The sequence below is a fragment of the Podarcis liolepis genome, assembly GCF_965112155.1.
Source record: "Podarcis liolepis genome assembly, chromosome: 1".
In the NCBI taxonomy this organism is placed as follows: Eukaryota; Metazoa; Chordata; class Lepidosauria; order Squamata; family Lacertidae; genus Podarcis; species Podarcis liolepis.
In genome coordinates, this window is record NC_139554.1 from 75,822,071 (window position 1) to 75,834,155 (window position 12,085).

General features: G+C 42.1%; 1 protein-coding gene across 2 annotated transcripts in view; it reads right to left on the reverse strand.

The window, feature by feature from the left end:
* Nucleotides 1-846: 846 nt before the first annotated feature.
* Nucleotides 847-12,085, reverse strand: part of MUC5AC (mucin 5AC, oligomeric mucus/gel-forming) — a 63,241-nt gene continuing 52,002 nt past the window's right edge. The window contains exons 43-49 of one of the 2 annotated variants that reach the window (XM_083500034.1): nucleotides 11,794-11,834; nucleotides 10,419-10,541; nucleotides 10,204-10,299; nucleotides 8,379-8,498; nucleotides 7,095-7,146; nucleotides 3,071-3,182; nucleotides 847-2,177 (exon numbers count right to left, since the gene is read on the reverse strand). In XM_083500034.1, the coding sequence (XP_083356160.1) occupies nucleotides 1,910-2,177; nucleotides 3,071-3,182; nucleotides 7,095-7,146; nucleotides 8,379-8,498; nucleotides 10,204-10,299; nucleotides 10,419-10,541; nucleotides 11,794-11,834 (812 nt within the window). In that variant the 3' untranslated portion in view covers nucleotides 847-1,909. Of the gene's footprint in view, nucleotides 2,178-3,070; nucleotides 3,795-6,783; nucleotides 7,147-8,378; nucleotides 8,499-10,203; nucleotides 10,300-10,418; nucleotides 10,542-11,793; nucleotides 11,835-12,085 lie in introns of those variants that run through there. The other variant, XR_014525210.1, reaches the window with a different exon arrangement.

Here is a 12,085-nt window from a genome sequence, read left to right on the forward strand (position 1 = left end):
AAACCTAGATCTAGTATAACTAAATCCTTTCTTGCTGTCTTCTTTATGTGTTTCATATAGTTGTCGATAATGCAACCAACTCTGAAAGTACATTTAAAACATTTAATGCATTTCTTCCTACAACTGTATCTGGATTGACATCTGGTCTGTGTTGCCTAAACCCGAGACACCTTACTTGTGACTAAGGACACATCAAGGCTGTCACTGTTTCACAGGTAGAATTAAATCACATACTGGATTTGGCACGATTTCAAATCAATTCTGCTTCCCAAAAATGTTGGTCTTTTTGCAGCAAGGAAAGTGAAAGGAAAATGCTTTGGAAACTGTGCGATAATAATGGCTTGCTGGGATGCTTTAAAACCTCCACAGAAACAAATGAGAATGAATGCTAATGCTGCATAAACTCCATGAGAACTTTGTGCAAGCAAATCAGGACGGATGCTCAATAAACAGAATGTTTGGAAATCAGCAAGAACTCAGCAGCAGAAGTATGTACTCCAAATAAACTTCTTAACTTTCAGTATAAGTTGCAAGCTTCATTAGTTCACAAAGATCTTTAGTTGTTTTGGTGTGGTCTTTTTTTTAAATGCAGTGGCTTTTAAATTGCTATATTTGGGTGAGCAGTGACCAATATGCAAACTGGTCCAGTTGACATCTGAGCTATGGGGGTCTGGCATAACAGCTATGGCAGAATTGTGATCACGTGTACTGCTATGCCAGGATTGTGGTCATTATACTTCTGAGGGAAAACAGTGGCTGCTGGTCAAACTGAATGACACATTGAATTGGTGTACATCACAAAGGCAGATCAGAGTAGTAAAAAAATAAACTGAATGACACAACAGGTGCAAAATGCTAAAATTTTATTAATCATTGAAACTGTTCTCTTTAAGAAACAAATAAAAACAGCAAAAGGTAAAGATATCCCTCAACCAGGCATCATTTGACAGATGGTGCTAATACAGAAGAAAATAGTCTATTTTCCAGAAACAAATAAATAGTAATGGTACAACGTTAAAAAATAATTCATTGTCCTAGAACAGAATTTATATTATTGATATTTACTACTTTGGTTTAAAAAGTTCTTCATATGACAATTCGGCAAATATATCTATATATCTTATGTTCATTTTGTAAACATTTATATTTTAAAAAATCCAGATCTTCATACAATTAATATGCTGATGATATCATGTAAACAGTCTTCTTCAGCAGCAACCATACTTCATGGGGAGTTTTTTTTGTACAAAAATAGATCTACAAATAATATCTGAGTATTATAGCCCCACAGCCTTTGAGAGGTTGAGGTTTGTAGAAGAAGGAACTTGGGGAAAAAACACAAAAAAGGCTGACCAAGTTATGAAAGTGAGATCTAACTTTTGCAAAGGAGATAGAGAACAGACCATGTTGACCAATGGCACTGTAATGGAACTGGACGCTATGAGTAGCTCTTTCTGCTCCAAAGTTATGGCTGGCTTGTGCTACTTGGTGGAGGAAATTCTTCTTGGTGTATTAGAAATGCCAGTGTCTGTACCAATGCTTTGTTAATATTGGCATCATAACTTCACAAGAGTTCAAGCTAAAATCCTTTTTTTGTCTCCCACCCTAACCTTTTATTATGCCAAATACTTTCCTCTCCAAATTATTTGTAACTGCACAGTGTAGTCTCACAAAAGCCTTGCCCCAAGAAAAGTGTCACCTAGAATTTCTAATTGTTTGGCACCCCAAAGAAAAGAAAATACTTTTCTGCCAAGAGTAGATTTAGAAGAAGAGAAATTCATCTGTATGTTCAAGTTGCTGCCTTGGATACTTTTTATTTCAAAACAGCAAGATTCATTTTAATTTATCTTCTGTTAATTATTGGTGTTGGTCATTTAAAAAATGTCTAGGTCAGTCCTGGCTCCTGTTTTTATTTCTGGCCAAGCTGCTGTTCTTCTTGCTGCTGCTGCTGCTGCTGCTCTTCCTGCTGCTGCTGCTGCTGCTGTTCTTGCTCTCCTGGTGTTGGGCTGGGCTTCACATCACATTGATTGCTCACACACTCACATGAGTCAACATGGATGTATGAATATTCAATGGTGGAGCGATCAGGGCACATCAGTGTCACTTGCCTCTTGCTGGTTTTGGTTTCCTTACAGCATGCACATGTGTGATCCAATGTGTTAGCCTCAGAAGAGTATCTAAGAGAAAACAAAGAAGGCTTTAGCTGCTGCAGAATCAAGTCCACCACTCACACCAACCCGCAGTGCCATCATTCTGCTTTTGTTTGTATTGGAAACAATCAGTCTGACATGGTTCATTTAGAATAGATTGAGTACTGGTGTCCACTTAATTCTATTGCCTGCTGTCAGACTTAAGTTTGCATTAGAGATAAATTGAGTTTTTGGGGAAGAATTTTTAAATACTGGGCCTACAAGTACCATTGTTTGAGTAAACAATCACACTCAATATTATGGCCCACCTCAAACTCCACAACAAACTTATATACAAATGGTAAAATCACAATATAATCTATCACACTGCCTCCATGCTTTGAAAAGTGGGTATATTTCCCTGGCCAATCTCCCTCTATCATACCATTTAATATTAACAAGTCCCTCTGCCTTACAACATGGGTTAAACAAAGCTCTGAATAATTACATCTATGATCTTTAGACAGACGGGAGGTACCTCTGGCTAAGAAAATATCTGGTTCCAGAATCTGATTGTAATGGGTGTACAAATTTACATCGTTTACTCCCATATGTGCGTTAAAATCCCCTGCAATGATAAACACTGCAGTAGGATATAGTGATTCCAAAGATTCTATATAGTTCTCTAGGTCTATCCAGATAGTATTTACAGTAGTTTTTGTTGTTGTTGTTGTTGTTGTTTTGACAAGAAAGTGAATTGCCTGATGTCACCTGTCAAATGAGTACATAATTGAGCTCAAAAATGAAGTGCTCTGCTTCCCAGCACAATTTTCCATGTCTTGCTAACCTGGACTTCAACTGAATGACCCCTGGACTATTTATTGGGTTTTAGAGTTTTAGAGTTCCCCGGGGGAGGCAGCAATGCCCACTTTTCTACTTACATTGAAGAACTGCCACAGTGGCCATCGCAGTACCGTAATTCGACAGGTTCAGTAGCTTCACATCCATTATGTCTGATGAGACTTGTGATGTTCTTTGGAATACAATCTCCCGCTGTGAGAGGGGAGAACAACCAAAAACAAAAACCATCATAACTGTGTGCTCACAAATACTGCCTAACAGAAGACTGAGTGGGGTAAGGTGGTGTGTGAGTGCACATGTGCAAACTGTCGAAACTGGCAAGGAAAAATGAATTGTAGGTCCAGGGCTTTTTTTCCAGCCGGAACTCACTGGAACTCAGTTCTTGCACCTCTCAGGTGGGCACCATTGCCATTATAAGAGAACAAGGGAGGCATTCAGGCTGAGTTCTGGCACCTCTTTTTCTAGAAAAATAGCACTGGGTAGGTCCATCATAATAAGAACCCACTTCTTGATGCACTGGAATGTCAGGATGGGAGGAAAGAACATGATAAACTCCTGTACTGATCTAATCTAATGCCACTAGCATGTTTTGACAAAGATGCCTGTGCTATACATTTGACCACAAAGACTTCTCGCTCCACAGTACTAGTCTCGATGTTCACACCTATGCTGCAGAGGTGCAGAGGAAAATCTTAGCACTTTCTCTCTGCACAGATAATTTATTGGCTCACTTCCTGCCTGACCGTCGCAAATATAGGCAAAAACACAGTCTACTGCAGGGATGTGGAACTTTTTGTAGAGGGCCTTTTCTGTTGAGGCTGGAACTTAACGGGTTAAGTTTCTCCCATGATGCCACACCATTCTGACGTCACTTTTCGAAGCCTGGGAGGAGCCTGGGCAAAGATTGCCAGTCCCACTCTGTACTCCGTGGGGAAAAGACGTAAGTCTGGCATGGCTGCAAATAGTCCTGGAAATTCCTGAGAAATATTGGAATAAATGCTGTAAATAGAGACAAACCGGTGCTGTGTGTGTTTGTCTGGAACGTGACAGTTTTACATCGCTGTGCGAAGCTCTGCTGAACCGTGACGGAGAGGCGCAGCTGAGGGAAGCGCGCCGGACCCGGGAAGTCAATAAATCGCTAACTGAGGTTCGTAAATCAATTAGCGGGGGTCACGGCTAACCAAAGGTCACAGGTTATGGGTCCATAAATCATCGCTTGTAAAACTGTCACGGAAGATACTGCCGGGAGCTGTAAAATCTGAGGTGTCGAGCAGAGACGGCAGGAAGAGCAGGCAGAGGCAAACAAGCAAGCGGCGAGACGCAGAAAAGTGCCTGGGTTGCTGAGAACTGCGCAGAGCTGAGGTATCGTTTCTCCAGGGAGAAAAGCCAGTGGAGCTGACGTGATTGTAAGTACAGCTTGGGGCCCCCTTGGGAGAACGGAAGGAGATGGCAGAGAGCCAGGATGTACCGGTGGAAAAGCTCACTCTAAAGAGTTGGGCAACCTGGAGGCAAAGAATAAAGGGGTGGTTCCTGGTCCATGGGCTTTGGGAAGCAAGCCAGAGGGAGCCACTACCACCACCACCCAGCGCTAAAGCGGCTGGAGACGTTGCAGGCTGTGAGGCTGCGTTGCCTGAAGATAGCCAGCAGAAAATGCAAAGAGAGCTGGAGATGCTCAAGGCATGCGTTGATGCATCACTGAGACCCCACTTAGAGGGTGTGAAATCAGCGTGGGCTGCCTGGAATATACTGAAGGGTTTGTGTCAAGCTTCAGCGGGAGGCCAGAGCCCTGCAGACGCTGGACTAGAAGCCCCTGTTCCTGATGATTTAGCCTCAAGGAGTGCTAGTGAGCAAGTCGGGGGGGCGGAAAGTTCCAAAGGCGAGTTTGAAGAGTTTTCCACTGAACCTGCTGGAATGAAGAGCGGCTTCAGGGAGGGCGAGGCTGGTGGGAGGCGCCGTTCCAGAAGAAGGAAGGCCAAGCCAGCTGGGAGCCCCAGGCAGTGTTTTTCCACTGGAGTTCGTCTTTGCTACGTGTGTAAAACTCCGGGACATTTGCGGCGTGATTGCCCCCACCGGAGCAGAGAGGCAAGACAGGATGTTGTCAAGGACACTTTTCATGGGAACCAGTCGGGTTTCCATGGCAACCAGCCTGGGAGAGCAGCCAGGCATGGGACTGAGGCTCGTGGACGTGCCAGGTGCCAGGAAGGGACTTATCAGATCACGGCTAGTCTGGTGTTGGATGAAGACAGCCGTGGGACAAGGACAGAGGAGCTGAGTTTCGTTATTGACTCGGCAGCTAATCGCAATTTGATTCCAGAGACACCTGCTGTCAAGAGGTGGAACTGCACGGCAATTCCTGCCGGGAAAACTGTTCTGTTTGCAAATGGACAGAAAGGAAATCTAACTAACTTTGTAAATCTGCATTTTCGTATTTTACAGGAAACGCTGGAGTGTTGTACCGTTCCTGGGATGAACCACTGTCTTTTATCTGTGCCGTATCTACTGAAAAAGGGATTTACGGTTTGTTTTCAGGATGATGTGTGCACAATCTCCAAAGGAGGGAGGGTGCTTGCCAAGGTTAAAAAGGGGCAGAATGATCTCTTCATTCTTAAAACGTCTCTGGAGGGTGATGGGAAGGTTAAGAAAGCACAAGCACTGCGTGCTACAATTCCCAAACATGATGAATGTGTCCACATTTGGCATGCTAGGACGGCACATAGTTCAGTAGAAGAACTACAGGTGCTGCCGGAGGTTTCTAAAGGGTGTGAGATTTTAGAATGTGGACATGCGGTAAGTTGTAAAACTTGCAAGCTGGCAAAGATAAAAGGATGCAGTTATCCAAAAGTTGAGAGGACAACCACTAGGCCTTTTGAACAAATTCACGTAGATTTGTGGGGACCTGTAAAAAAACCTGCTTCAAAGCGTGATGTTCTTTCAGAATGTCTTTCTGATTCAGAACAGGAAGATTCTGAGGGGGAGGAAGAAACTGAGTCTGATGATGATGACGATCAGGTAACTGACCAAGGTCAGGAACAGGAGGAGGTATCTGTAATTTCTCCTCAGGTTAAGAGAACACCCAAAAGCGAACCCAGTTCTCCGGTGAGTGTAATGGAGAGGGTTCGAAAGCGTTTTAAGTCAGAGGGGGAATCCCGTGAGGCTGAGGACACAGGTCCTGGTGACAGTGAGTCAGAGGAAACATCTGAGTTTGTGCCCAGGAGGTCCAGTCGCTCAACGAAGGGCATTCCGCCGGAAAGGTACCAAGCGACAAGTGCGTGGGCCTGGTTCGCACAGTGTGATTCTGGGAGTGTTGAAGGGGTTCAACAGGTGCCTGGGAAAGATGCTGGGAAGGAGCACAAGGCAAAAGGGAAGGTGTTGAACTCAAAAGGGTCTTGTCAGAAGGTGCGGCAAGGGAGGGTGTTGAGGCTGGAACTTAACGGGTTAAGTTTCTCCCATGATGCCACACCATTCTGACGTCACTTTTCGAAGCCTGGGAGGAGCCTGGGCAAAGATTGCCAGTCCCACTCTGTACTCCGTGGGGAAAAGACGTAAGTCTGGCATGGCTGCAAATAGTCCTGGAAATTCCTGAGAAATATTGGAATAAATGCTGTAAATAGAGACAAACCGGTGCTGTGTGTGTTTGTCTGGAACGTGACAGTTTTACATCGCTGTGCGAAGCTCTGCTGAACCGTGACGGAGAGGCGCAGCTGAGGGAAGCGCGCCGGACCCGGGAAGTCAATAAATCGCTAACTGAGGTTCGTAAATCAATTAGCGGGGGTCACGGCTAACCAAAGGTCACATTTTCCCCTCAAGCATAATCTGTTGGAACTACATATTGGTGGTAGTGGGCCAGAGTCAAAAGTGGGTAGGGCTTGAGACAAAGGGGCACAGCTTTCCCTCTCTTTCTAACACACTTTTCATTCTCTCTCTCTCCCTTAAACCCTTTCCCCTATTTTTCTCCTCCTTGCCACCCATGTGAAATTAAGTTATGGACCACATGAAATAAGGACGTGCACAGGTAGTGCCACAGATTGCCCACCCCCTGCTCTCGTACATTGTGGGGTTTTTTTTGGTGTGCAGGCTTATTTTAACAATTTTGTCATAACTTACGTGGAGGTCCGCACACCTTGCAGCAGCCATCTTCACTCAGTCTCACATTCTCCTGAAAAACCAAAATGGGTTAGATGAATTTACAGATAACCTAAACGATTATTATTCTCTGAACTAATGCAGTTTCTTTGTGGCCATGAGAGACCTTCACCATTGCCAGGATTCCCTGGAAAAGTGTGCACAAAGGCAAGTAAACAATATTTGGGCCCATAGACTCCAAAGCACATTGTCTCCCACAATACAGTTAATACCTTCTATTAATTTTAAGCACTGTAATTGGGATGCTTGAAGATTTTTACTGGGCTGCATTTTTAAGTACTAATGCAAAGATTAGAACACAGATAGCATTCTTTTTTTGCAGTTTTCTGAATTGTGATGCATTTCAGCACTTAAAAAACATGTAAAATGTATGTTTCAGGTTAGAATATGTACAACAATGTTTATGTGCACACTTGGGGTAAACTAATCTCTCAATGAATAATTCATCACCTGTTTATTAGAAGTTATACCTTAAATTTCTTACTGTACACAGCATTGCCAACTATTATACAATTCTGTGTAGTAATGCTCCTACTCTCTCCTGCTTGGTATTTTGCTTCATCTTATTTACTATCCTTAGTCTGTCTAGGTTCCTTTAGTTTTGATTTATTGTTGTATTATGGTATCATTGAAAATTAATATTTTTTATGAAATGCATACAAAAGTATGTATTTTAAGGGGAAATGTATACAATATTTTGTGGGGAAAATGCATATTTACATGTGTTTAATAATGATGATAATGATAACAACAATAATAATAATCCACTTTTTAAAAAATTCCCTCCCCGCAATAATAATCCACTTGATACAGAATCAGGATGAAACACTTATTAAAGAATACATGTGAAACTGACATGGACCAAAATTAGACTATTTATACAGCCCTAAACAACGATTATATAACTACACGAGCATTTCATTTAGCATTTACAGTATCTAGTGAATCACACTTCTCAGATTGCATTAAATAAAGTAGGGAACTTTAAATAACATTAAATAAAGTAGGGAAGAGATATATGAACAGGAACTTGATAAGGGCCAAGTCTGACTCTGTTAATTTAGGCTTGGTTTAGGACCCTTGCCTATCATAATAATTCCAAACTACCTAAACAAACCCATATGATTTATGCATTTTTTTAAAAAAACAACAACACCCTCATCCAGCTTTCTTAGATAAACCCTGTTCTCACTGAGTAGATAATCTAACAGACACAAAGACTTTTGATCATATTGGTAAACTTACAGGTGGGCAGTTAAGTGGAGCGCAGGGTCTTTTGGTAGGGACAGGAATATACTGGTCCTCAACCAATTCACATTCATAAGTTGTGCAGTTGTTTCCTGGATGATGCCAAATCTCCCCAGGCTGAAAAAAGTCAGAGTTATAGTTATGTTATTAGAAGCTGACACGTGATTTTTATGTCCTTCAAAGGGCTTTGATTGTATCACTAAGATAATACAGATAGGGTAAAAAAGCAAAGGAAATTTATGATAAATTTACTATAATAAGGAAAGGTCATTATGAAAACTATGTGGGAAAGAATATAGCTTTCATATTCACAGCTAGGTTTGCTTGCCTCCACTCAGCTCTACTGAGCTACCTTTATCAAACTAACAGAACATGTCCTCTGCTTTTGCCATCTGTCTTCATCATTGTGCATACAGTGGTGCCCTGCAAGACGAATGCCTCACAAGACGAAAAACTCGCTAGACGAAAGGGTTTTTCGGTTTTGCGTTGCTTCGCTAGATGAATTTCCCTATGGGCTTGCTTTGCAAGCCGAAAACGTCTTGCGCTTTTTTTTTAAAGCCGCTTGAAGAGGCGCAGTTGCGACGGACCGTGCTTCGCAAGACGAAAAACATCGCAAGGCGAAAAGACTCGCGGAACGAATTATTTTCGTCTTGCAAGGCACCACTGTATTACACAGATGAAGGAAGGAAGAAACCCCATGTGGATTTGTTGATATAATTGAGTGCCTTCTTTCATTGCTTCATGGTCTCTGGTTGTCTCAAATGCACAAATACACACATTCTCTCTCTCTCCATGCCTATCTTCATGACAAACTGCACTGTGAAACAGTTTGGCATCACTTTGCTAAATGTGACTTCATTGGCCTCCCTGACACAAGGATTTGACCATATATAAACCCTTTAGCTCAGGCACGTGGAGTCGGAATTCTGCCCCCAGATACTCATGACTGCGTTCTGTCAAGAGAAACAGATTGTGTGATCAAATATCTGAAGGCATAGCTTGGTCACATGTGGCATCTTACTTTCAAGCATTCTCTCTAGAGTGGGATGGGTTCAAGTGGTGGATGACCACATGCTTCCCACACTTTATGGGGAGGGTGGTAGGTCAGTGGCAGAGCTTCAGCCACAGACTCAATCCCATGCATCTCCAAGTAGGGCTGAGGGAGAGCCCTACTTGAAAATTTGGGGGTTTCCCCCTTAAGAAGGTTGGGAGAGAACATAGGCTGAGTGGTACCGAAAAAGGAAAAGAAATTCTGGAGAGCCAGTGAGTTTAGACAGTTCTGAGCTAGACAGACCAATGGTCAGACTCGGTAGAAGGCTGTAGAAGGCTCCAGGTTCAATTGCTGGCACCTCTCAGGGATTTCAGGTTGCAAGTCTAAGACTTAGGAGAGTCCTTTCTAATCAGGCTAGGCAACACTAGGCTATATTCATTAATAAAGCTACAATAAAAACTACACTTCAAATTAAAATAAGGCATTGGTATCTCCTTCACAGAATGTGGGGAGTCAACGCAACATTGGCTATATGGGCCAACCATCTGATAGGGCAGCTTCTTTTTTCTCCCTTTTTACTATTTTTATATAGCACAAAGTTTCACAAGCCAAAAAGATTTATACTAAAGATTTGCACTCAAAATATCCAATGGAGCGGAAAAAGGCAATGGTAGGAAAATATAACTATGGGAATTTAAATGCAGATCTATTAATTATTGCTTCAGTTAATATCATTCATGGCCTCTAGTAAGCTTCCACTCCAAGCGTGAGAAACACAAGTATGACAGAACATGAGATTGCATGTATGGGTATTCATAAAACATCAGCTACCTTGATAACCTGAACACTGGATCCCTCTTTTATAACACATGCTACCGCTGAGCATTTACCACAGCATTGTCCAGGGATTTCCTTGTATTCTTGGGCCTGTATTTGAGAAAATATGGAAAGAGATTCATAAGATCAAGGAGGTGAAATAGCTAGGTTTGCAGATAAATTCCTGAAAAGCTGGCAATTTACAAAAACAGTTTGTAACACTAACTTACCACTGGGCAGTTTTTGTCACATGCTTGTGACACACATTCCACCGTGTTTATTTGGCTTTCTGGATCTTGCTCAACAGAACATCTGCACGTTTCACAGAGGCCTCTTGGAACAACTGCTCCAGGCTAAAGAAGGGCAGAGGAGAAATGGTCCTAAATAATTCTAAACTGTTTTCATAAATCAGAAATATCACAAATGTATGCAACTGGTCTTCCTCCACCAACAGAAAGCCCATTGACCCAGCAAAGGCTTCCATAAGTGTCATGAGCACGGAAGTGATTCAGTCATTCTCTCTCCTGCTATAGCTTCCTGCACCACCTGCCATGTTGTTCTGTGGGGTTCCCCAACCCTCTGAAGCATATTTGGGGCTTGGGAGGGGGGCAAGTGACACACTAGGAGGGGTAAAAACTGTAATTTGCTTTTCTTTCTGTTCTGCTGACAGAAGCACCCACTGGATCATAGAGCTTTCGGTCAGTGAAGGATCACCAATTGGATGCAGCTTCTTCATTTAATCTTGAGTATACAAGCTCATTTAATCCTAAAAATGCTTGAAAATGTGTGGATTGTCTTGCTTCATCTAGCTCAGGATTCTTTGAAAGAACCCCAGCAACCAGCAGGCCCCTTTTCAACTTATGAACCAAGGTGTTTTTTTCTTTCTACCGGGATGCATAAATGTTTCCATGAAAGGGGTATATTTATCTATGGGTTGTGGAATGGATTTGGAATTGTTAATCTGGGATGAAAAAGAAATGTAGGGTTTCTAGTTCCTTCCTTTTGATCTGAACTGATAGGCAACTTATTTAAAGGGGGGGGGGATTCTGCACCTTAATGCAGGATACACCAAGAATTCTCTTGGATGCTAAAGTATTTCTACTGTGAAAGCTTATAATTCATAGTTTGAATCAAAGGAAGATATGCAGGGTTTTTTCCAGTAACATCATAACTTCTAAAAGCTTTTCATGGAGGGCTAAACACACTCACTATTAATCCGCTTCAATCAGAGGCACCATCTTCTGAAGCACGTTGAGGGCAAAGATGCAATGTCCAGACATTGCGAGCACAGCATCACACAACATGCTGACATTGTTCCATGCCCAACTCCACCAATATGGGGGCCCGGCCCCCTCAACAACAAAAAGACACTGAGGGGGCCCACAGTGCCTATGGCATCAATCATTTCTGTGCAAATCATTTTTTTAATAAATAATTTTATTTATTTTTAAAATAATGCTTTATGTATATTTCTTTTTTTATTGGTTTGTGTAATCTAGTTTTGCTTTATTCAGCCGTGGACTGATTTTGTGAGCAAGTGATTTATACATTTACCAAACAAACAAATTATTGCTTCTAGCATTCATTATTATAAAATGTACTCACTTTGTAGAATATGCCTTTGTCAATACAGCCGGGTATTTTCGCTGTAAAACAGAAAGGTGCAATGGAATGAATCTTAAAATTTTCTTTTCAGTGATAAGAATGGAATATTGCTGTGTACGCTACAGAGTATGCATTTTAAATGCATGCAAAACACATTCTCAGCCACAGGCTCAAATAATTCTGGAAATGGTAATTTGCCAAGGATTCTGGGAATTGTAGCTCTGTGAGAGGTAAACTAATGTTACCAGGATATATAGTGTGTCCAGAACCTTTGAAGGCAAACAAGGAAGTA